This window comes from Misgurnus anguillicaudatus, chromosome 22, assembly GCF_027580225.2.
Source record: "Misgurnus anguillicaudatus chromosome 22, ASM2758022v2, whole genome shotgun sequence".
In the NCBI taxonomy this organism is placed as follows: Eukaryota; Metazoa; Chordata; class Actinopteri; order Cypriniformes; family Cobitidae; genus Misgurnus; species Misgurnus anguillicaudatus.
In genome coordinates, this window is record NC_073358.2 from 31,151,464 (window position 1) to 31,179,002 (window position 27,539).

General features: G+C 35.5%; 1 protein-coding gene across 1 annotated transcript in view; it reads right to left on the reverse strand.

Annotated features, from left to right (window-relative positions):
* Positions 1-4,940: 4,940 nt before the first annotated feature.
* Positions 4,941-27,539, reverse strand: part of LOC129440310 (membrane-spanning 4-domains subfamily A member 5) — a 31,073-nt gene continuing 8,474 nt past the window's right edge. Inside the window, 6 exon segments of the mRNA XM_073860789.1 lie at positions 4,941-5,309; positions 5,417-5,554; positions 7,171-7,308; positions 8,832-8,888; positions 8,965-9,081; positions 9,228-9,413. Coding sequence (XP_073716890.1) covers positions 5,417-5,554; positions 7,171-7,308; positions 8,832-8,888; positions 8,965-9,081; positions 9,228-9,413 — 636 coding nt within the window. The 3' untranslated portion in view covers positions 4,941-5,309.

Consider the following 27,539-nt stretch of genomic DNA (forward strand, 5'->3'; position numbering starts at 1 on the left):
CATAATGAGGCCATAATATTTATTCTGGGGGGGTCCTCCCACCTCGCGGCCCCATCAGAGGCCACATCGCCCCTCGAGCGCCCTTCTCACCTTTTTCACCCCTGACCCGTTTTCATGCCTGCAATATATTTGGATGAAAATAAATACCAATATGATATCTGGGGTTAGATTAGACAGGATTTGTGTACAAAGATGCACAAAAGACATATTTTATAACTGTTCTATTTCCCCACTTCTCTATCTGATCACCATCTCCTATCCATTGGTGTTACCACTGCTAAAACAGTTACAAGCACTTTAATTGTAATTCAATAATAAGTTGCTATTAGATCAAAATTTTATTAACACTTTCACTTATTTCTGGGAGATCTGGAGAAAGAGGAAAAACAATAAAAGTCACTAAGTCAGTGGTGGAATTACATTAAAGTGCTTTGCAGAACTGTTCTGCTTACACTAGGAATATCCTGAATAAGAAGATGGCACAGAGCAAGAGATCCTACACCTTAGGGGACTTCTGTAGGAACGAGTTCAGGAGGTGTTAATTCATGCAAGATTTTTAACTGCCAACATCATGAGAACACTAATGTCTTCATGATGAAAGCTCAGTCGAGACTTTTCTTTTTGAGAAAACGCAGATCATTCAACATCAGCACAAAGCTTTTAGATGATTTTTATCAAGGCATCTTAGCTAGTGTCCTTTTTTATGCTGTACTTTGCTGGGGGCAGCTTATCTCTTGATGACAAAAATAGGATAAACAAGCCGATCAAGAGAGCTGGTTCAGCCCAAACTCACCTGAGGTCATTGTTGAGAAGAGGATGAGGTCAAAATTAAAAAGTGTCATGCTTTTTGAAGGCCATCCACTACACTTTGTTTTTAATGGACTCAGAAGCTCTTTCAGTGAGCGATTAATTATGCCTTGGTGCTCTAGTGAGCGATTGAGAAGGTCTTTTGTTCCAGCCGCAGTTTAGATATTTGAATGAACACTGTTGATTGTCAAACTGGGGAACTGATGACTCATTGGTTCTTAATCAGGGCCCGGTTCCCCGATAACGTTCACTCTTAGCGCGCTAAGAAGACTCAAAAAGATATATCTTACCAAAGTTGTTGATGTTCCTAAGTGTGTTCCCCGAAGTGTCTCTTAGGAAGCTTCTTAACACGCTGCCTCTAAGTTCGACGTACAATGGCGCTGTCCCAAGTTAAGGTGCTGAAATATTTGCGATCGATCTTTCAGGGATCGATTTTCCACTTCACGCGAAGGTGCATTATGACGTTAAGAAAGACAACACGCTCTATACAAATGAAACATTACTCAAATTAATCCAGTGACATTTATTTTAACATAGTTTAAGTTATCCGTAAAATATAGACTATTAATTAAATGATACGGGTAGACGAACCGAGTATCCCTCGCTATTTATCCACCCTCCTTATCCCGTTGTGCCACTTGTGCCGCTTCTTGGCATGGGTTTTGACTTTAAAAAAATATGTAATACACTTTTATATGATGTTAAGGTACTTAATCAGAATTGATTGTCAAGCAGCTGCAGTATTTCTGTTTAATGCGGTATTGCTTACCATTAATGTTATCAATAAAAAGCAACCTAGTTAGATAGAGAATATGGTCTGAGAAGATCTAGCAGTTCCATAATGAGTTGTCTTGGAAGGCGATTTTTTATTTAGCCACGTCAGGCAAAATATCAAAAGGTTTAAGGGTTGACAAATAAAAATATTGGCATGGACTAAACAGTTACGCGGCCGGTGTTGTGTGGAAGTCTGTTCCCCCTATGTTTCCCTTTAGTGTAGTGTTTTTATAGCATTTTTATCACATTATACGTTTATTCTTTATATACATTGCAAGTTTTAATGGCTACTGAGATGTATATGTGTGCATTTATTTAATGTATCTTGACTGTTCTTGATTGTAAGTCAATTATTTTTACAGTATGAATCATATTATATGTATAATATATATTTATTATGTTTGGAAACATAACAGTTTTAAAACAAACAGTAGAGAAAAAAGGAAAGAAAAAGACAGGCTATAGACCCCTTCACGGTTCACGTCACAGGCTGTTCCCACTGCGCATGTCGGGGTCAGAAAAGTCATTACAGCTGATTGACTTGCGTATTATTCGGTATCGTCAAAAATGCCTACTTACGTCGTGGGCTGTGAAAATCGCACCAGTCTTCCGTTAAGTTTTCGCGATTCATGCAGAATCTCAAAAACAAAAAAATACAACATCTGCGTCTGCAAGCAATTAACGTGCAGACTGGGACAATGCAAAGATCAAAGAGGCTTGTGTTTGTAGTGCTCACTTCATTTGAGGTAAGTCATCATTTTTCAGCACTGTTAGATTAAATTATAAAGCCTAAATGGTATGAACAGTTCGACCCCGTGCTGCGCGCGCACCCGATAATCATTCAATGTTTACAAACCTTGAAGGGGTCTATATGTTAAAAGACATAAAACTGTCAAATATGAAATATTTAATAAATTGTCTAATAGAATACATGATATTATTGCTTTTTAGTATAACCAATTGAAATCTTTAATCTTTCTAAATAAATTATAAATGTAACGTGATGAAAACGCTATAAACATATAGGGAACAGACTTCAATGAGGAACAAACACCAGCGCCGTCTTTGATTCATTAGTTCTGATACCAAATAAAGTCAACTGCATAAATAGTCCTGTATCCATTGCAAACATATTTTATTATAAGTCTTAAAAATGTCCATAACATAAAATCATTGTCAGCATACCATAGTTTGACTTGTACTGCGCTGCACTGATTTCTAAAGACTGCGGCAATAGCGTTTTGTGCTCAAACAACTCTAAGAGAGAGCTTACGAATGGTCCAGACCAACCTTACGAAAGTGTGACTTACAGAAGATATACTTAGCGTACGAACGTTTTGGGAACCGTGCCATAGAGTTAAGAGAGAGGTTAAGGAATAGGTTAAGAACTACTTAGCGATAAGAACGTTTTGGGGAACCGGGCCCTGGTCTCTTAATGTTGAATTATGTATTTATCTGTGTGTTAGTTGTGTGTTGTGTTTGTTGGCTGTATGGTTTAAGTTGGTGGAAAACCAGATTCCCTATCGGGATTAATAATAATAAAAAAATGCACTCACTCATGGACGTTCCTACATTCGTTTTCTCTAAACTAGAAAAGAAGACTGACGTCAAAGAATACTTTCTAATGCACAATCTGATGAGTATCTTTACACTGCTGATCCCTGTGAGGAGGAAATGGCTGGTCTACTCCTCCAAGATCAACCTCAGCTCTCAGGAAGAGAAAAATTAAAGCTTGATAAGCCACTGACTTTGGAAGAACTATCCTCAGCTGTTCAAGCTCCTAGTTTTGATGGATTAAATGCAAAATTGTACCAAAGATTCTGGTCAGTCATCATAAATGATCTGCTTTGTGTTTTCAAGGAAAGTATAAAACATGGCATCTTACCTGTGAGTCTATGGAGGGCTGTGATCACTTTACTCCCCAAAACAGCGACCTAGAGGATATCAAACTCTGGCGTCCAGTTTCATTACTTGGTACAGACTACAAGATCTTCTTGAAGACTCTAACCAACAGGATTAAACTCTGTATCTCATCTGTGATTCATGCGGAGCAGTCATATTATATTTCGGGCCGCACTATTTTTGATAATATTTTAATTATTCAAGACCTGATTTCTTGTGCAAAAGTACACAATCTGGATATTGGTCTTGTTTCCTTAGATCAGGAGACAGCTTTCGACCAGGTTGATCATGGTTTCCTTTTTAAATGCCTTATGGTGTTTGGTTTTGGGCCACAGGCTAGGTCAGGTGGCATTTCTGTGTGGAGTTTGCATATTCTCCTGTCTCAAGGTTGTGGCTATAAGGGATACAGCTACAGCCAAAATCTTGTGAAATCTCGCCGGACGAACACTGTTTTCATCCTAACCTTATCCCCAAATCTAAGCCTAAATCCACATTTCGCAGGATTAAGGCCGTAGCCATTTCCTATCTAGCCAGAACCACTGTTTTTCATCATAATCCTACCCCCAAACCAGGGATGATTTATCATGTTTTATTAAAAGTGTATTTTTGACACATGCATGGATGTTTCTGGGCTAAGCCCTGGATATCCATTGACCCTAGAACCGCCCCTGGCTGTCAGCATGGGTTTCCTCCCACAGGTCAAAAACATGCAGGTAAGGTGAATTGGAGATGCCACATGTGTATGAAATAACTTGTGTGGATCAACTTGTAAACGGATTAACCATCTCGGCACGAATATAGCCATAGAGGCTGGAAAGGCACTAAGAATAAATAAACAAATTAACAGCTAATGGTTTCTAATGTTATGAAATCCATGTGTAATAAATCCATTAGAATTTCTGTAATGGTTTCTATTTCTTTATACAAATTATACAAGGTTAAAATGTAAATCAGACACAAATGTACAGTTGTGTCGTTGATTACAACCTGTATGTAGCAGTCACATGGACCACAGCACCACCTAATGTGTGGTTCAGTTTCTTTATTTTTGCACTGACTTTCATCATTTTCAATGTTTCAAGGTTGCATCTTTAGTAATTTTGCAATTGTCTTGTCCAAAGACATGGAAGTGAAAGTTTTTCCTATAACAGTTTGCATGCATTTATGCAAGTGTTTTGCAGCTAAAGACAGTCAAATTTGTTAAATTGCAACGAAATGACAAGTGACATTGTGGAAATAAGGCAATTAAATTACTGACTATAAACCTTTTCAATGGCACAAAAGTGAAATGACTGAAACTAAACACAAGAGCCTGATAAACAATATAAGAAAACATGTCAGAGATACAGTTTTGATCTTGAACTCCTCATATACTTTCTAACTAACATACATTTTTTTGACATATTCAATTACAACAAAAATATATATAGAAGTATTAACATGGATTTACAAAGGACCATTATGGATGTCTTTTATTTATCATACATTTCTACATTTGTACGTAAATATGACTTTTCTATGTAGGAAATGTTTTGTCCTGGCTCTCCAGAATGAGTGACCAACAAGAAATCAAAAATATGATATACGTGTTTGTATGTGAAATGAAATCTCACAAGTTTTGGACCTCAGGATCTCTGTGGAGTGACTTATTATTATTAGTTAGTTATTTTTAGACCACATGCCATAAAGACAATTTATTTTTTATAAATCTTTAGAAAAGGCCTCCATTTTTTTTTTTTGATCTTAAGAATTTTCTTTCCATTCTTTCAATTTCCCCTTGGTGGTTGCTGCATGTTAAATGGAGATGTTTCTTTCTCTGGAACCCTCTGCAAAGAGAAATGTTCAAGTTTATAAAATTATTGCTTGTTAGGAGACTGCTTGAAACCCTGGGGTTACTCTGTAGCTATTGCGTCAAGACTAATAAATGATTTACCTAGTGTAATGAAACGTTGGCCACTGAATAGTTTGTATCACAGGTGGCTTTGCAGGCAAAACTCGAGATGCAGATGGAGAGGATGAACTGAAGGACGGAGAACACCAGCAATATTCCAACGATCCCATGACCTAAAACCTACAAAATATTAAAGGGATCGTTCACTCAAAAATGAAAATCATTTACTCACTCTCATGTTGTTACAAACCTGTATACATTTGTTTTTTTTTCTGATGAGAAATGTTTGAAACCAAACCAATCATGAGCCCCATTTACTTCCATAGTAGGAAAAAAGAAAACTATGGAAGTGAGTGGGGGTCATGATCAGTTTTGGTTTCAAACATTTCTTAAAATATTCATTTCCAGATGGGGTCTAAGTCTAGACCAAGACTAAAATTATTTTTTAAGCTATCTTAATGTAAAAATGAATGAATGGATATTTTACATTTCTTAAAATATCAGTACCATTGTTTTGTTGTCTCAAGATGCATGGGTCTTCAACTACTTTTCTTCGGGGGCCAGATTTTAAAATTGTAAATATGACGCGGGCCAAACTTTTACCCCTATTTTTACCTTTGATATGTTTTTTACTTTTACCATATATGTGTGTCTGTTGTTGTCGTTTTTCTTACTTTTGTTGTAGTATATTTGAAAAAAAAAAAACATTAAAAACATGCATTTTCAAAAAAAAAAATTTTTTTAAAGCCTTTTAATTACTGAAAACTCATATTTTCTTTATTAATATTTAAAAAACCTTTGCAGTTTAACATGTAAGAGCCAAATGTAAATGGTAAAAGTGTAAGAGATCAACACTCCTAAACAAATTTTGTTTATAACTGTTTACTTTCATTAATTGTTACATGTCAAGTTCTCACAACATATAATCTTCTCCTAATGACTAAAATTGCACTACATTTTTTCTTTTTTTATATTTTATAGATATATAATCTAAACAGCCTTTCCATTGTACATTACAAACAGATATAACTGTCGGGAGTTCACCCCCTAGTGGCAGTCTAAATGAAAATGTAGTTTAATCGTAAATCTGTCATGGGAAAGAACCTTTAATCTACGAATATATGTATAGTTAATAATTTACTTACCAGTAATTAAAGTATTCAAGTGTTACTGATAAAGTAAAACAAAAAATTATTAATAATTTTAACTTTGCACACAGTTTTGATTGGAACACACTGAAATACATCACTACATAAGTTTATTTTCTTTAATGCATCCAAAGCTAGAATTGGATCAGATAATTACACACCCGCAGATGGTTGACACCCCACACAGCCCCTTTCTGTGTTGTCTTATACAGTGGTAAGGTAAAAGTAACCACGCTGAATTTAAATCAGACTATGGTAGTTTCTCAATAAGTCTGCAGCCTCCGGAGTTCGCATTTCCAGGCTGCATATGTCATTAAGTCTTATTTCAGAATTTTAATAATTATAAAGTTGACTATTATTCTTAGTTAATCGTAAATTGTTGTAATATGCATATGATTTGTGAATGTAATGCTCAGTTAACTTAATCTTGATGACGTATGCAGTCTGCATATGCGACCTCCGGAGGCTGCAGCCCCCCGATTGAGAAACAGCCAAAGGTGACCGGCGAGCCGGATAAAGATGATTGGCGGGCCGCCAGTTGACTAGCCCTGTCTTAATATAACTATGTTGGCCTTGGCTTAATCTAGGAACTGAGAGTTCTGAATTACTTGATAACAAAAAATATCTAAATGTAGTAAAAGTTATTACCTGATATGAACATGAATACATATTATATTCTCCGTAATATCCACAATATGTAAAAAGTGGCAGTTGTATGGACATCAGAATAATAGCTACACCTGCGGTTATGGCACTGACCACATTCATTCCAAGCGAAGCTTTTACCTACAGAGAGAAATGCAGTTAAGAGTCTTAAAAGAAATGATAATGATAATTTAAAAAATTTACTTGTGTAAAATAATTGAAATATCTCGATTTGTTAGTTAAAGGGGGGGATATTTAATGGTGCAAAGAAATCTGGGACTGATAAAAAAAACGTAATAAGAAACATATTTAAGTTTAAGTGTAAACTGTACTTTAGTGCAACTGTAAGAGCCATATGTCATAGATTATATGTTAATTCGTATATGAGTGTACACAACTGTGATTAATGAGCAAATAGTATGTGTAATTATATATTTTGGAAAACTTTTATTTTGAAGCTTCAATATAGAGGGTATGCATTGACGTCACTTTTCCACGTGACCACGCCGGAACTTGCCCTGTTGAGTGGCAAACAGTCAACAAAATGACTGGTTTTCATAGCGGCTGCTGCGAAAAACGCCAGTAAAATTGACTATTATCAGCTTAAATTAAATTTAGTTGGACTTGGTAGCAGAGGTGGACAACACCTTAGTTACATTAGTTACATTTTCCAAGCATCTGTGCCTTATTAGGGTGTTTGTATTGGGGAAAATTTTACTTTACATTTTAAAGCATTGAATAATACTGTATATTCTTTAATACTGCATATTAAAATGTATTTAATACCTAATTACATTAAAATTATTTCATTTTACTTGAGTAAAAGTATGTTAATGTACTTAAATACAAGTTTTTGTTTTACATTTAATATCTATGAAATACAATAGAGTAAAAATTATGATATGCTTTGGAATGTATGTTTTCCAAAGAAAAACACATAAAATACAAATACTTGAAAAAATACTTTTAAGTAGAAAGTAAAACCTCTGCTTGATAGTGACACTAGCAACTTGTCCACCCATCTGGGGTCTGTGGACGTTGGCATGAACGATCAATTTACTTCTCCTTTTGGAGTAATTCAGACCTTTTGTAAAACAATAGGTCTGAATTCTTGTTAAATCTGTTAGTACAGTCTATTGCACAACAGCTTTTCTCATTTAGACGCGTTTCCCCCCGTGTTTTCGCTGATTTCACACTGTACACAAATGCTGCCGCTCTGTCTTTTGCCACTCAGTGGGCGTAACCACAGTCACTTTCACCGAAGGTGACATCATGTGCATACCCTCTATAGTTGATCGAGTAGTTTTGAGAGGAAGAAAGATTGGAGCATCACAGTTTTTTGACTTGTAATATTTGTTTTTTCAAGTAAAAGCAGGTAAAAAAGAAAGATTCTGTAAGAGACTGAATGTTGTCAATATGCTCTAATTCATGAAAAAAAAAACAGTTTGAAGAAATCTAGATGGATTGCCCTTACAGCATCAAAAAACGTGTTAGTTTCAGACCACTGAGATTTTACATGTTTTTTTGACGTTGATTTCAATGTGTCTTTACACACAGTTCTTCCTGTTTTACACACAGTGACTTGAACAATAGCGTGTGAGTATTGTACATCATAAACATCAACAAAAAAATCGAGTTAAAATGTTTTAACAGACAGTACAAACCACACATGAATGAAGTTTATATTATGCGGCAACAGACAGAGAACCAGCACTGATGTACTGAAAGAGAACAAGAGAAAATATTAAAATTAAGCAAAACATTAAATGTTAAGCAAAACATTTAGATTAAACTTACAATGAAGGATCCCCAGAAATGTATGCCACTGAAGACAGTTAAAATGAAATTTCGGGCATTCATGGTGAGCACAATACCAGTCAGCAGGGTCACTACTCCAATCATAATCTGCACAATCTATAAAGATATGAATGTTTTATTATAAGCATCCCACAGCTGACATATGATAAATAAATAAAACTAAAGTATTAATATGTTGAGATAAAACATTGTGCACATTATTTATAACAGTCCTAATCATCTTACTAAGGAAAATACATTACCCCAAGTGACTTTGGTTGTACTTTAAGAAACCTTTGGAGGGGTGCATTGTAATAAGTTCCTCTCTTATCTTGCCCTTGAGCACTTTCTTGGCCTATTTGTGGATTTATTTGGATGACGACTGTAGCGTTGTCAACTGAGACCACCTGGCTGGACATTCTAGCCAAGTTTTTGGATTTTACCTGTAACTAAACAGTTAAAGAAAAAAATCTCAAAATCTTCATGTAAATCTTCAACAAGACAAAGCAGACAATGATATCGTCACCTTCCTAAACTAATTGCCTATGTCATTTTTTCAGGTTTCTCAGAAAACACAATAAATGGAACTAACTTCAGAGGTTGAATAGATTTGTGTTCTTCTTGATGCAGCTGCTTGTAAAAGCTTGTAAAATCAAGCCTCAATGACTTAGGCAAAATAAAACAGCCTAAGTCATGCTCTTGACCATTATACTACAGGGGTAGAATAGCATGATCTGTTCAAATGAGGATGTGGGTGATTTTACGTGGTCAGGATCATGAGGAGATGACTTATGCAAAAAAAAAAAAATTACTTGGGCAAATAGTTTAGGAAAGTGACGATATTGAGCAAAAAGCATTGTGAAGGACGTAGGAGACTACAGGTGATAAATCCTTTTCTTTACTAGTTAAATGCTTAGTAGTAAAATCAATACACAGAGACACCAGTAAAGTGGTTTAATTTGAAGTCTTTTATTTGGCTAGCCTAATGTTATTTTTCTTACCATGTTCTTTGTGTGTGCTTGGTGGTGGCCTAGTTTCTGAGGTTGGTCCGTCATTAAAGGGGCTCCGGTCGGAAACTACAGCCTTATTTATACCATTCCTAATGACGGTCCAGACCAAACCATTGGCATCCACAAGAAAGGGGGACGCCAACTATGTTTGCTCATGCATATGGCTAATAATTTTGATGATTTGTGATGTTGGAAATTAAAAGTCATGTTAAGTTATGTTTAGTGTGTATTTGTATGTGAATTGTGTAGTTCCTTGTCATTTGTTTGTATAATGGCCACTATGTTAGTTTTGTGTCTCCTATGTGTTATATATTGGTGCTGGTTGCCAAGGTATAAGAGGGTTGTGTTTGAATGTTGTAGGTTATTTGTTGGTTGTGGGTCTGGAGTGAACATGTTTAAACTGTAGATTTTGGACCTCTGGGCCCGTATGTATAAAACATCTCAGAAATGCTCTTAAGAATAGTCTTAAGCTATGACTTAAGTGTCAAAAAATTCTTAGTAAGGAGTAGGACCAGTCTGAGAATAGGAGATGTTTATAAAGAAGCTAAAAGCAACTTTCAGTAAAGTGTAAGACTCATTCGTAAGTGCTGACTTAAGTGCCGCAAACTGAGGATTACAATGATTTCAACCAAAAATGGCCGCCCTTAACCTCTGAATCATCCAATAGAAAGCCGGCAATGTTAAACAGTCACAGCAGCATGTGACACCATACATTCATGAATCATGAAGACATTCAAATTATATTAGTATTTAAATATTTTAATTTGCTTAAAGAAATGTTTAACAATATGACAAATAAGTACATGCATTTATTTTACACCATTTTGAACAATTTTGATTAAGTTTTGAACATGTTAATGAAATAGACAAATGTAATACTATTTAAACAAAAGAAGATGATGAATCACATCATTTTGATTTTACTCACAAGCTGTTTATAAAGAAAAGACTAAAGTTTGCAAACACTTAGATAAAAAAATACTTTGATGATCAAGCCTGAACAAAATGATCAAGTTAAGTTGGACTTCTCCACTTAAACAAAGTTTTAATTTTTGCCATCTTTGTCGCTTTCTTTGGCTTGCTCACTGCTAACATTGCTAACATTATGTTTTGGGTCAGGGTTTTATACTCTATTAATATCACTTTACATAATGATGTCACTGCAACCTTGTATATACTTCGCAATTTTTGAGGTTGATAATGCTATTGTAGATTTTATTTACATTTTTATGGTATTTTATTTACCTATCATAAACTTTAAAATGTAAAAGCGTCTCTAATTAAAAACTTACTTCAATTGGTAACACCTAATATTTAAACATTTTTAACTTTAATTATTTCACTTAAACTGAAAGATTTAAGTTGAAAAAACATGACATTTTTAGGCATTATCAATAATTTGATTCAACTTTAACTTTTTACAGTGTATTTTATTCAAATGTATATACCATTTAAGTATATACAATTGCTCTCTTAATAATCCCATAAAAATTCTTGGTACTGTGCTAGCACTTAAATATGTTTTTTTTACTAATATACATCTTATACTGTAATTATATTGTGTAATATAATATACATTGTATAAAAACCTTATACTCTTTATATTTCATGTTATATTAATTTCTATCTACTGTCTTTATACTACTAACATGTATATATTGTACATTTTCTGCTCTGCAACAATGCAACAATATTTTTTTCAAAAGTACTATAGAAATACATTTGAATTAAAGTAATTCTAACCATTTTTTTTGTTGTAAAGTGCATGATCCTCTGCCTCTCTGCTGCCCTCTTGTTACTCTTAACTAGGTTAAGAGACCTCTCCAGCTCTCTTAAATAATTTAGGAGCTGAGACCTAGTCTTAACACTTAGGATGCTTTATAAATCAAATGTATTCTTAAGTCTAGGAATAAGAGTAAAATGACGTCATTCTTAGAATTTTGACACAGTTAAGACTAAAATTTTACTCTGAGCGGCTTTATACATACGGGCCCTGGTATTTTATTGTTGAGAGGCATATGCAGAGACAACCATTATTAGCTCCATTTTGTATTACTTCATTTTCGTTTTGTTTTTTCTATTTTTGGTTTATTCTTGGATTTTTTTGCTACTTTGTTTATGGTTGCCTTGTATTTGAGACAATAAATTCTCAAAATGTTTTTGCATGAAGCTACTGCCCCTGTGTATTTTTGAACCCTCTGGCCATGACTCTCACAAGCATTCATGCAATTTTAAGCATTTTACAGTATGTGTTTATACTGCAGTTCTAGGCTAGAACCATGAAAATATTTTAAATCTGTTCAATTCACATTTATAAACAAACTAATATTTTTATATGAATATGCTTTTTTTTATTTGTGGTGAAATATAATAATTAAAAACATTTTTTAAATGAATGCCTCAAACTTGACATATAAACACAGATGCCATTTTAATGTAATTGATGCATAAAATATTTTACCTGAAATGATATTTGTTGATGTTGCCTGTTTGCTGTTACGGTGTGTCCTTGCGTGTGTAAGTGAATGGACTCAAATGAAGAACCACTGAGAAGGAGCTTGACAAATGTAATTTACAGGGAGTTTCTGTTGATGTGTTTCATCTCATTCAAAGCGATTTAAATAGAAATGATTGGTAAACCACAAGGTATGCCACACGGCTGAAGGAAAACATTTTGTTTTTCTTTGTTAAATGGTAGATAATCGTTATTAGGATGTCTAGGCTTATGCATTTTTTACAGGCTGCATATAAAAGAATATATTTAAAACTCTGTTTGAGCTGTTTTTGTGTTTGAATCTTTCTTGCATGATTTATAATTGCACTGATGTTCTTTGTTATGCACAAGCCCCGTTTTCTTATATTTTTTGTACAGTAAAATGATGGCACTTTAAAAGATAGAATGATTTCATTCAATTCCTTTTACACAGTCAAAACCAAATTGATCTAATAAAGTTATTGTTAACCAATAATTGTCCAACTGTATGCCTAGAGCTTCTTTTAATAAGAATCACAGGCTATAGGATTGTTTAATATACTACAGTGCTCTATATAATGTATTATGGGAAAAGCTCTGTGTTTGGTGAGCTTATAATGTGAAAACTGAACCAGAGTTTGTAATGTTTAGTTAAACATTAAATGGAATGTCCATTTCAGATCACTTAGTTAAATGTCAGTTTACCATAAAACCTGCCTGTGGTTCATTTGACAGCTGTTTCGTTTTGTGGGCAGCACTGTGAAAAGCTTGTGCACAAAATGTGTCAGTGCACATCATAAAGAAAACAATGAACTAGAGTGGTTTTGTGGTGCCATTGCAGTTTCATTGTAGAAACACCCGACTGACTCCCACTGGAACTGGTATGCCTCTGTGCTTGTATAGTTTTGCGTTCGAAAAATAATGTGAATAGTCTCTTCTGCAGTATTTAACTCACAGGAAAAGTAGTACTAATCTCTAAAATGTTATCTAAAAAATGCATCTTTAGAATATAAATCAGAAATTCTAGCCCATTATTACATTAATAAAACACAATTAAATTAAACAATTATATTATATTATATATTAAAACATCCCCAAAATAACCCCTTAAATCATTTTTAAGACTCAACTCATTGTTTATTTAAATACAACAGCCAATAGCAAGTCTCTTAGTGCACACCCATATGTTTATATTTTGTTTCAGAAGAAGTTCTGTTTATACAATTTGAATATGCAGTTTGGTTATAGTATTATAGTAATTATACATTACCCAGTCTAGGATTTTTAAAGGGCACCTATGGTCCTCTGCACGATTTTACATTTTCTTTGGTGTGTAAGTGTGTATAAGTGCCATAGACTGTAAGTGACAGCAGTGGTGTTTACACCGTCACTCAAGTGGCCACACCCTTAATTATTCAGAACTTTAAGGCTTTGTATAATTTAAACGGATGAGTTACAAAAATAATCACCTCCCTCACAGTTGTCACGTTTAAGTCAGTTCCACATTGGCCTCATCTGAGAAATCGGAAGGTTGCCTCTCGATTAGTACATGTTAACGATATGCAAAAGCTAAATACTCCAAAGTAAACGATGACGAGTGTTATCATTTCCAACGTAAATCTCTTTTCTTTTACTACAACAAACACATGGATTGTAGGCAACAGTTTACTTCCTGGGATTGGTGATGTAGACAAGACCGACATTATCATAATTCCTCCCACTTCGGACTCAGCCTGAAATTTAACTCCTGTTAGCATTGCATTGTGAGTGAATCTTTTAAACATGGGAAAGAGCTTCACATTTCCAGCTGACGTCAAAGGTATTCAGGCCAATCACAACGTAGAGATTAGCTGGCCAATCAGGGACACAACGCTTTTTAAATCGATAAATTTTGTGCAAAATTTGTGCGTTTTAGGAAGAGAGTGAAATCTGGAGCTACAAAAATGTAAGGTATTTGGAAAATATTGTGTTTTTAAGTAGGCACCAACGAGCCCCCCATGGCAACAGGTCTGCCTCCTCATTACATCGTTAAAGACATGAGAGGGAGAAAGAGAGAGAGAGAGACAAATATAAAACAAAACAACACAACCAAAACCCCACTGCCAAAAATCAAGATATTGATTAAGAAGTTAACAAAAAACAAACAAAAAAAACCCGAGATAAAGCATCTTCCAAAACGTTGTCTTTTAATTTTTATAACAGACCTTAAGATTAAAATCTTGGATGAACATCCATGACTTCAGGGTGACCCAAGGCCAACATAACAAAAAAGTATCCTAATAAAGACAACCCTCAACATAACTTACCTAAATCATAAATAAAAAAGAAACATGTTCCCTTACAACCCAGCCAAAAACAATTCACAAACAGGTTTTCAACAAAAAAGGTAGGTCACCCCTATGCTTTACGTCGCCTTTCTCTTATCCCAGGCTTACAATGCCAGTGTCATTTGCAACTTATCAGACATTACGGATATCACTATCCGTCACTATCAGTATCCTTCTGTGGTGAGTGAGAGTGTTACAAAGTGCTACTTTGTTTGTATCACAGTATTCACTAACTCTTCTGGTTTCTCATTTTTAGGTCATACATAACAAACTACTACCAACTGTTGGTATGGAACATTATCGCCTTTTACACAGGCGCAGAATGTATGTGCTGCGTAATCAATTTTCAACACGGCATTGGGTCAGAAAGGGACAAGCCCAGCTGTTGGGTAAAATTAACCCAGATAATGTTTTTTTGGCCCAACAATGGGTTAAAACAACACAGCATAGGTTAAATTATAACCCAAGGGGCTGGGCTTGTCCTTTTTGACCCAATGCTGGGTTAAATTAACCCAGCTTGTTTAGAATGTACTTGGCTGTCAGGTGTCGACCATCGGCTTGGTGTGTCAGGGTAACTTTAGACCCACACTGTAAGAAAAAAATGAAGGGTTTCGTTGCAAAACGAGATAAATCCATTTTTAACATTTTTGTCAAAACATGTTTATTATTATGTTATCATGTTATTATTTTGTTTTATGGTGCTACTTAGCTGTATTTGTAAACAAACCAACTGCAGTTGAATTGATATTAATTGGAATGCACAACCAAAAAACGAGATTTCTGAAAAATTAAAAAAGTTATCTTGTTTTGCAACGAAACTCTTCAAATATTTGTATGTTACTTTAACTTAACATATTAAGTTAAACAATTCAAACTTGTTTTTATCAGTTATATCAACTTATCACAAAACTTAAAATAGTAGGTTTGTCAGGACTCTGCCACGAGAGTTTGGTTTTATATTTTATTATATTATATTTCTCTTGTTTCATGTGGAGGCCATGCCTTGTTTGTTGTGGCATGTGCCTCTGGTGTCTCGTCTCTAGTCCCCGCCCCCTTGTTCTCCCTGTTAATTATTCATTATTAGTTCATCCCTTGCACCTGTGTTACCCTCGTTAAGTTTCCCTATTTAATCTCCTCTTGTCTCTTGTCTTGTGCTGGATCATTGTGTTGTATCATGTCATAGTCAATCGTGTTCATTCAGTAATAGTTTTCAGCAGTATGTTTCTTGTCTAGTCAGTGCTGTTAAATCATGTTTCAATGTTGTGTTGCCCCCTCGTGGGTTTTTGTTTTCATGTTTATATAATAAATGTTCTTTGTTCACTCCCCGATATCGCCTGCGCATGGGTTCTCTTGTTCCTCGTCTCCAGTTCCTCACAAGGTTGATTTGACTTGCATAAAGTTTTTTTTTTTTACATTGATTACACAGTCAACGTGAGCTGACCCCACAGTCTGCATTCATCAGCATCGGCTTGGTGTGAACCTAGCGTAATGGTGGGATGTATATAGCGCACACAAACTTTTTCTTTTTGGGACAAGAGATCCCTATAAAATTTAGTCCAAACACTGTTTTGTTTCTGCTGGTACATTGTCTCTAAAAATATTTTGACATTTATAAAAAATAATTTTTATTAATCAAATAAAGCAAAGTTACTCTATATAAATGGCATAATCATTCAACTGTAAATTAGACTATTTTAACAGCTTTATCAAAAAGATAAAATGCTATTTCTAATTTGATAAGTAAGATTTACATGCTATAAAGTCAAAATTTCATATACTGTATTATACACTGAAAAAAAATGATTCATTGAATTTAATCAATTTTTTTAAGGTAAGTGGATGCAATCAATTTATTTAAGCTACATTTAAGCAAAAGTTTTATATTTTATTTTACTTTACTAATCTTTTTTTGTTTAAATGTAGCTTAAATAAATTGATTGCAACCACTTACCTTAAAAAAATTGATTAAATTCAATGAATCATTTTTTTCAGTGTAGGCTGTGTCAAAGGCTCCTTCCAACAACTGCAGAATGCGGTTAAAACATATTTCCTTTCCACTTAATTCCACTTGCTGTTTTGTGGGTAGCACAACATGTACCACACCACATATACACACGCACAGGCATGCACACCCATTTACCACATTGAATTGCCATCCACCCTTTTTGGTTGTCAGTGAAGCAGGTGGACATAGTCAGTGTAACTTGTCTCAGATAATGGCCTCCAATTTACATCTCACGAGATGGCCACATTTCTACTAGCAAATGGTGTGCAACAACATATTACATCATCACCCTACCATTCTGCAACTAATGGGTTAGCAGAATGGTGTGTCCAAACCATCTTAGTACATGATGTAACTACAGAAGAGTCCAGTTTTGGAAAATATTAAAAGTCCTTGGTTATTTTTGCACGTGATGCTAATGGTCTAGTCAGATTTAATTTATTATGCTAAGCTATGCTAAATGTGTTACCGCCAGACCCAGAGATCGGCTGAATGGATTCCAAAACGGGAAAAATCAAATGTTTAACTCTAGGGGAGCTGGAAAATGAGCATATTTTCAAAAAATTGGAGTGTCCTTTTAAGAGCATCTAAACCTACTTGGAAGCATATCAGGGCCGCTCCAACCACAAATTGTAAATATTCAACATGTTTTAAACACACACACGCAACACAAGCTGTAGATTGTCACATGAAGCGAAATGATACCCAATCAGAAAGCAGCTGATGAAAGACAAAACAACGAGAGTCATGGTGCAGCATGCACAGTCCAAAGTGAGATGGACATCAGAGATGTAAAAAAGCAGGCCATTTCTTTATGTCCATTGTTTACCATGTTTGTTAACTGTGTGAAGTCAGATTTGGCCACGAGAAACATTGCAAGATCTTCGTGAGATTTTCTGTGTTCTCAGTGGAGACTCGTGTTGTTTGTGAAGTTAATCTGATGGTGCCTAGTGAGCTGTCATGACCACATAGTGGCACTCCACACACTATAGGAACAAAAGTGTTAAATTATAATTTTTTTATTCATCATGTTTGTGGTCTCTCACATTTTGAAAATCTGATAAGATTTAAAAAATCTTTTGGTGTGGCCCTAGCTTTACTGAGGTCACGACCACTGATCAAATTAAGGGCAATTCTCCAACTTCAGTAGTCTCCGTCACTGAGAGCCTATGATGACCCCAAATGGTCCCTTTGTTTACGAACCATCATCGTCACTGGCAGAAAATGAAAACCAAGAGATCTACTGTATTCATAGACATGTTGATAAAAGAAACTGAAATTTATAATTTAAGGTGGTACAGTTTCATTTATAATCTTTGTGTTATATCTATTATTGTGTTGTATTAAAAGAGTAAGAGGGGAGGACATTTTGTGTATGTTGTTAAAACTATTTATTTAACTTCATTTCCCATAATGCACTGTTACATATTTTCCAGAAGTAAATGTTTTGGTTTTATCACTAATGGATGTGCAAGTGCAGTCACGTTAAGTGTGTGTGTGTGTGTGTGTGTGTGTGTGTGTGTGTGTGTGTGTGTGTGTGTGTGTGTGTGTGTGTGTGTGTGTGTGTGTGTGTGTGCGTGTGCGTGTGCGTGTGCGTGTACGTGTGCGTGTGCGTGTGCGTGCGTGTGTCAACCTTGCCTCCATGCCTTATTATAATCTTCCAACAGACACTGCACATCTTGTAATGGTTTCTTAATTTTTTCTGCAACTGTAAATGGATGTTGGGAGACACCTAGTGTCTAACAAGGATTAATACACAGAAACTTCACTTTTTGGATATTTTAACATTCCGTATTTAGAAGAATAATAAAGAATAATTTATGAATGTTATGCACTGTCAAAAATAAAGGTACAAAGTTGTCCCTGGGGCAGTACCGTTTAAAAAGGTCCTAATATGTGCCATTTAGGTACAAATATGTATCTTTAAACTGCCAATATGTACCTTTATAGTACTAATGTACTTTTTGAAAGGGTAACTATTGTACCTTTATTTCTGAGAGGGGACAACACACTAAATATTACTGTTGGAACAACACATTCTTGTGTTATTTTACCACAAATTCCTAATGTGTTAAATAGCATAACACAAACAATGTGTAAAAAATAAACACATTTCTTTTCATACAATCCCGCCTTCTGTCTGATATTAGTTCGGTGATTGGTTTGGACGGGGGTCTGTAAAAAGGGGATGGAGGAGAATGGTGAGAGAAAGTTAAGATGAGAGGATGATGTTATCAACACGGTAATATGTAATGTTTGTGTTTAGTCGAATAAAACTTGTGTAATTTAAGTGTTAAACACAGTAACGGTAACGTACATCCTTTGTAATTTAGCGATTGCAATGAACTATCAGAGACTGATACACTGCATAGTAAAGTGGGGTTTAAAATAAACCTGTTGTATATATATATATTTCATTTGTATAGTGTTATTACCTACCTGATATGCTGAAGTAGTCATTTATAAGGGGTGCTTTGTAAAGAACAGAGTAAAATTTGATAAGCAGTTTAGACAGCAAGGGGTCAAAGATCAGAAGGTCACGTCGAGAGACACCAAAGCTGCGTCCGAAATCGCCTACTACCATACTATATAGTATGCAAAAAGCACTACTTTGCCTACTATATAGTATGGAAGTCAGGGCCGCATTAAGAGCTCACTGGGCCCCGGGGCTATGAATTACTGCAGCCCCCCCCCCCCAACACCACTTTAGGTCACCAACTACAGAGAGAACAAATTTTTCTAAAACACTGCTGAAGTTGTTTTACATAAATATAATGTAGAATAATTCAGAATAACAGTTGCACGAAAAAAGCTGTTAGATTAACACTAACCTGTAAACATGACTTGCTAATAGCGAATATAGGGGTAGGCGATGAGCTAAATGTTTTATCATTATACGAGTCATTTTATCTAACAATAATGATATACTTCACAGTCAAGTTATATTACTTTTAATAAGAATTTTATCATATGGAAGTTTAATGCCAATAACATTTCAGAATTCTTTTGACCAATTTCCATATCACAAAAAATAATAGTCACTTAAGAAAATAATCTCAAGCTTACTGATGACAAGAGTTACAATTAATAACAATAGAACAAAGGCACACAAGAAATCGACCTACTTGAAAAACTTAAAGCACTGAATAATATTATATTGTGTAAAGTAATCAAATATACAGTACCTATCTTTCACTATAAATTCAACATTCATTCTTATTTATTTTACAAAAGTGATTCAGTCAATGGCAGTAAATTACTTTATTTCTGATGTTTGATTTATTTATTTATTTATTTATATTTATTTAATGTTTATTTGACAGGGACAAATGGATAAAACATTGCTTTATAAAAAATACAAAGTAGATTCCATGCATACAGGTTTATAGCCAAGACTAATTTGCAACCCCTGTCCCTGGTTAGGCTTGTAAGGTTAAAACAGAGATTACAGAGTATTGAAGCACAAATTTATAGATATTAAAATATATACAATAAATACATCAAATACATCAAATAAGATGTGGGCTTAAATAGATGTAGTAGTCACTACACAGAATCTAAACAAATTTATACATTAAGTTGTAGCCTGTATAATCAGCGTTCACAAAGTTGTTTCAGTTTTAAATGTGTATTAAAAACCTTGAGTCCTTTCAGTGTTTTAATTTCTGATGGTAAAGCATTCCACCATTTTATGCCATTTTAAAGTGATGTCTGACCAAATGTTGTTCTACGTTTTGCGACTATACAGCCTATACAGTGCGGCGCGGCTTTTTATATTGCTAAGCAACCACCGAGTAAGCTGTCTTGTCAATCAAATATTGACGCGTGAGCGCTCTTTTACTATTAACTGTCATATTAGCAGAAACTTTAAAAATAGGACGCTTGCTCTGACCTTGTTTGAGGGTGAGAGGTGCACAAAGACGCAGGAGAAAGTGAGCGAGTGGAGTCCGGTTCTTCAAAGCCCTTGTAAACTTCCCTTACCACAACGTAAGGCCCGCCTCTCCCCTCATTCGATTGGACAATGGGCCCGACGCGAATGACGTCGGGCGCTTCTCCGCTCTCAGCGCTTCTTCAAAAGCGCGTGCTGCGGCTGGCGGCTGGCGGCAAAAACCTAATTTGTAGGGGGCGTGGTAAGGCTTTGGCAATCAGATGTCTAGTAGCAGTCAATCTGCTTCACAGCCAATCACGGGCCCCCTACTTGTTCGGGCCCCGGGGCTTTAGCCCCGCCTAGCCCTATGGTTAATGCGGCCCTGATGGAAGTAGGCTGTTTCGGACGCAGCGCAATAAAAGAATCCGGGTATTAGCATCTGTAATTGGGAGAGTAAACTTAACTCAATACCTGAAGGGGGCGCTACAGATATATATTTCCACACTGTTTGACTTTTGGCACACCAGTTTCCTAGTTATGGAAATGTTTGATCTTTACTGAGCGCTGCTTATTTGTGTGTCTGTGTTTGTGCATGTGTGTGTGTGTGTGTGTGTGTGTGTGTGTGTGTGTGCTGAGGCAAAACACTATATAGTTCTTGAGCAGCACATCTCATAGTTATTCCCTTTATTGCACTTCTCCCGTTATTTTGAGATGTTTTGGAAAGGATGTGTGTGTGCGTGCGTCTTTAATCTTGTTGTTTGTTAAGTGTGTATGTGTGTTTATTTGCATCTGAAAACTAATTTATTTGACAATTATTGGTGTCCCTGTGGTTAGCTCACACACAGAAAACATTAATGCTTGCACTTTATTAGAGCAGTTAAACGCTTGCTGAACACATCTCATTTCTATCACAGATACTTGCAGATTTGTTTATACACACAGACAACACAAAGTTACAGATCTGGGAAATGACTAAAAGTATGCACTAATGAGCACGCTCCCTCTAACATGCAGATAACCACAGTGTAAAACTTACAACAATGCATTTGGCAGATGCTTTTATCAAAAACGACTTACAGTGCATTACAAGCTATACATTGTATCAGTATGTGTGTTCCCTGGGATTGCACTGCTAATGCAGCTCTCAACCAGTGAGCTACAGGAACATAGCAATGGCACTTCTTTTTAATTACCACGTATTCCTCTAATCTCATTACAGTATATAACTTTATCATAGAATAGTTCTGTTTTTTGTTATAGTGTAAAATTCAGATCAAGTTAAACAGCTGCAGCATAAGTTATTAAAGCAATGAATAATAAAAATGACATCTAAAACAAAAAAAATCTTAAAATTTCTTGACTTTTACCATCATACATATTGTGCCTTATTGTTAGAGATTTAAAATGGTTACTGTGCTATTTCGAACAAATAAAAAACTTTGCCGGTTCAAGAACAGAAATTCTCAAAATGCAATTGTTACAGTGTTGCATTATCAAAGACAGGATTGTATTTTTAAAATCCACAGGGAATTAAATACTGAGACAGGACACCCACAGAAAGAAGTGACACCGGGAGCTCCTTTAAGCTTCCATTAGGCTCTCTGGAGAGATGTGGAGGAGGAGATCTGACAGCAGTCGGTCGAAGGCTAGACAGGGTTGCTGATGTCATCGAATGCTAATTGGTGGAAAAAGAGAAAGTAGAAAGAAAATCCAGAAAATCTTAAACCTGTAGCAGATACTAGGTCACGATTAAAAGACAGGAGCTTTTATATTTGACGTTATAGTAAATGTTGGACTGTATGATATAAGAGTAGTTTGTTAAAGCAAGCGTAACTGTTATTATCGGCAGTTGGCTACTTATTTTTAAAGTGCCCATATTATGGCTGCTTTTCCACAAGTTAAATAGGTGTATGAGTTCCATTAAACATGTTTCAGAAGTTGTTTGCTCGAAATAGCTTGTAGGAAAAGATTCCTACCCATCTCTAGTAGCCTCTGTTTCAGTGCTTTTCAGATTGTGCTGTTTTGAGGAGGTCATTACATATTTATGAGCTGTTGCTCCTTTGGCCACGCCCCACTAGTAACGTCATGTGAGCACGCGCAATGGTATTGCGGGAGCAGTAAAGACCATATACTGTATAATATTATATATTATTATATAACAGTTTATGTATTATTATGCCAACATACAAATCAAGCAAAAGAGTACCACTAATCAGTACACTCAAGGAGAAGAAACTCATTACACATAATGATTGGCTTCGAGTGTAAATTGTGATGTAGCATTCAAAACAATACACTCGTTTTGCCCTAAACAATGCTAACATATTCCCGTTATAAAACATTTTCAAACGCATTATTTTCACTAATTACAGAAATTTAGACCTGGCGGGAATGTATACTGCTTGTGGACAAAATGCTAATTGCTAGAAGATAGTGAGAGGTCCGCCGTATCTTATGAAAGCGATAGAGACTCGGGGGTAGGCTCGTCGGAAAGGCCCGGTCAGTAGGGTGTGGTCTTGGTTAGTTTGGCAAAACACCATTACTTATTCAGTTAGTTCATGTAGAATTGTACAATAAAGCAGTTAAATATTTTATAAAACCTTTTAAATAACTTTCGAAAAGTACGGTAGCTGGTCACTGGTTTTGCTGGAGAAACCACGCTGCAAACTAACCAGCATAGCTGTCAGCAACCTCGTTCTCAATTACAAATGACTGCTTAAACACACACACAAGTTCACCCCCTCAATGCGCACCAATTCGTGGGCGAGATTACGTAAGTTTTTTAACGGTACTAGCAAAATCTATAAAGCCTACCGTCAAACAAACATTAATACTATTACATTTGAAAGGTCTACGGGTTTAGCGTCATTGTGTGGTCTCTGTTTTGAGATACAGATGCTCTAGCATTATAAAGATGCTGGATAAAGTCCAGATGACAACATGCAGAATATAAACGGGACTTCTTACATTTGTGTTGATATGATGATCGCGAATCGAATCCAGTCTGTTTCAGATGTGTGAATGATCCATGAAACCATCTAATAGAATGCATCCAATGACCATTTTTGTCCACAAATGCGTATAATCTGTGAACTATAGATATATAGTCTGTTGTTTACATCAGATTTCGCATGAACATCTTTTAATAGAATAGAATATACAATCTGAGGACTGTATATGAATGTTGTAACACTGGATATGACTGTATACTTTTATTTAATTTCCGTGAGACACGATAACAACAGTAAAGGACATCAGCGAAGTGACTGCTCTGTTGCTACCTGGTGGGTGGAGACCTGGGTAGTGGGGTGGTGGGTGGCTAAAGTCAAATGGAATGTGACGACAAGGCATGTGATGTCACAACAGAGCTGATTTTGAGACCGCGAAATCTGAAACTCAAGGCAGAGGACATTCAGAAACCTCTATCTCACTAAAAACAGCATGGATGGATTTTTTTCCAAGTTTGTATGTGTGTGGAAGCACCAGAGACACAAAATAACACCTCAAGACCCAGAAAAGGTGAGGTTTTCATAATATGTGCACTTTAAAGATTTGAATGGCAGCGTACCCTTTGTGCTGTGGACATGAACAATAACATTTATGAAAGATATTTCTTCAATAGAAGAAATTCTATTGACTTGCACTGAATGAGGGATGCCGGCCATATCTAGGAACCAGAATATAATAAAGACTCTTTTAGGGGCTGTTACATGACAACGATTTTAATAGCAAACGATAGGGTACTGAAAATGCAAACATTTGAAGATGGGTTTCCGAGTGGAAGTTTTTCTAAACGACTCCTTGTCATCTTTGTGTAAACTGTGTAAATGTGAATCTGTGATAACAGTAACATCATATGTGTGAATTCAGTCTATAGGCATGCACAAGTATTACCAAAACAACAAGAAGACTGTGTTTGTGCAACTCAAGATGTTGAGTTTATTAACACTTCTCCAACAAAGTTCACGAAATTATGGCATTTTATAGTCTAGGGTCACTTGGTATTTTGTAGTAATTCAGTTGTAAAAAATTTACCCCATTGTCCATCTTAAACACATTGCTTGATGCTTTCGCTGTCTTGACTATTTGTATTTATCATTCTGTAAGAAAATGCTTGTGTGCAGGCTTGTAGTGCTTCTTTACAAATTAACATCCCCATCTACTGGCCTGGCACACGTAATACAGCGAACTGAGTCATCTTCGCAGATTGGTGGAAAAAACGCTGATCTGTTCAAGAGCGCTGTCATGCGTACATTAAATTTTTCAAAAGCGCAAAGCTGTGTTTTCTCTGTCCCATGCTGAGTGTCTGCATTGCAGTTATTTTTAGTACAGCAGCTCTGTCTTCCATTCCCCTTTCTCTCTCTCCACTTAATTTTCCCAGCAGGGTAACTGTGGGATGGAGATAAGTGCACGCACGCACACACACACACACAGAGAGAGAGAGAGAGAGAGAGAGAGTGAGGAAGAGAGAGTGGGAATTGTCTCTGAATTATTTTGCATTTAGTGCTCCTTCTGATGATTCAGCACTCTGCACTACACAAGTCACTCAGAGACTTGCTCCTATTCACCTGTGCTTTCCCTACATTTACATCTCGTCATTTCATTCTGCATTTCAGTGTTTTTACACTAAAACAACCCCATTAACCACCAAAATTTGTTTAACTGTTGTGTCTCCAGGTTTACACAAATCACCCTCATTGGATCCTCCATACCAACCACTCAACCACCAGCCCTCGACAGGACTCTGTCCCTAGGTGAACAGACAAAGTCAAAATCTTTGACTGTGGCCAGGAATGCACTTCAAAACGTGTGCAGTAGCTCTTTTTTCCTGACATCATCCTTAAACTGCTCTGTTGTCCCCTGAAGATTTCTGCTCTCTCACCGGTGGCGACAGTGCATCATGATTGGTTAACGAAAATGTGGGCATCTGATGGTAAATTCCTAATATCCCCCAGTCCATACATAATCCTTCTGATGACCAGTCAGTGTTTTAATTTCTATATCCAGCACCTGCAGCAGCCTGCCTGAGGATCATCCACATTTAGATGATGTGACTCCACCTTATTCTGCCACACCCATTGGCTATGAGCAAATTATTCTGTTTTCTTTACCCTTAAATGGGTGTCTTCATATTAGCCTGAATGAAGATGTGGTTTTGGAGGACACCTTCCATAATGTTATCCCATGCAGGAGTTTCCTTTTCACTTTGATAACGGCTTTGGATGATGGCCCATTTGTTTTAATTCATCAAAAACCAATCCATACAGTTATTTAATGTATTTGAGGTGAAACGATTTGTTTTTGTAAGGTTAGGTCAAAGGTCAGCCTCCAGCCTGACCTCAACTTTTCCATGAAAGTTAAAACGTTAATAATGTTTAAAATATAAATGTTTCCTTTTAAAAAAAAAACATCACCAATCATATAGATTATTTACCATAGAAAATTAAGTGCACTTTCAGAATTGCTGAAAGTTTTTTTTTTTTTTTTTGCTTCCTGGTTCTGATTAAAAATGTAACATTCATGATGCTAGAATTACTCAGTGGATTTGTGGATCAGGAAACAGTTATAGAGCAAACAAATGTATCAGAGTAAACAATTAAAAAAGGGCAAATTAAATGAGCATTGTTGGGAGCGAAGAAAAATGGGAGATTTCTGTCAAAATGAAACAAGCGGTGTGTGCAGGTGCTTTTTGCTGATATGGGCTTATATAATACCTGTAGAAAAGAAATGGTGCTTGCAATTGAATTGTTGAAATATGGCAGCAACAAATGGAATAAAAAAGACCATAGATGAATTAACTTACAATTTTAAATAAGCAAGCATTTGCTAAATTGCTAAATGTTATTGCATTAGGTCTTTCCCTGTCGATATGCAATAATAACCAAATCATGTTATATGATTCGAGTTCAGTCAGTATACAGTCATAAAACATAAAACACTGCCTCTTCTGACAGGGAGAGACAAGCAGTTTGTTTCTATAAAACAATTTACATTTTACAATAAAATTGTGTTTGTTAAGTTGAAAAGTATTAGTTAACATTAACTAACAAGTACAGTAGCAATGTAGTATTCAGCATTTATTAATGTTTGTTAATGTTAGTTAATTGTATTACAATTCATGTTACTTTATTGTGCATTAACTAATGTTCAGAGATACAACTTTTGGTTTTAATGTATATTACCTATTATAAAGTGTTTACATAATTTTATGTAACACAATATGATAATGTGTTTACAAAAATTGACAAAAGCTACAATCTAACCATGCTGCTGTTCAAAGCGGAAAATGCGGGAGAAAATCTGGAAACACTATTGTTTTGATAAAAAAAACTATATTGAAAAGAATCATAACATCTACAGTTACTGTAAATATTCTCAAATACATTGTCATTTATTCTCACAGATATTCTAATGTAACATTAAAAGAAATTATTTACTGAAAAATGAAAATCTTCTCATAATTTGCTCAATCCTATGCCACCTCAGATATATATGACTTCTTCAAATGAACACAAATAAATTATGTTATAATAAGGCAAAGCTCCAAAAAGCACAAACATCCATAATTAAAGTATGGGAGGCCAAATGAGGCGAAATATAATGAAACACACGCGCATTTACATTACACTTCCGCTGACATTGAAACACTTGCGCTTATGCAACATAGGCTAGCTGGGGTGTGAAAGCTGTCCGATGTCCTGACAGAAACACGCAAAAGTCCACAGAATCCCTATGACAAAATGTGTCATATGGTCTCTGTGGAGTGACAAGACATGTTACGATAATTAGTCCACTAAAAAAATCTGTATTAGCACTTTATTTTATTAATGAGAACCACATGTCTTTTTTTATTACAAAAGGCCTCTGTCCTCCATTTTAGTCCTTTAAATAT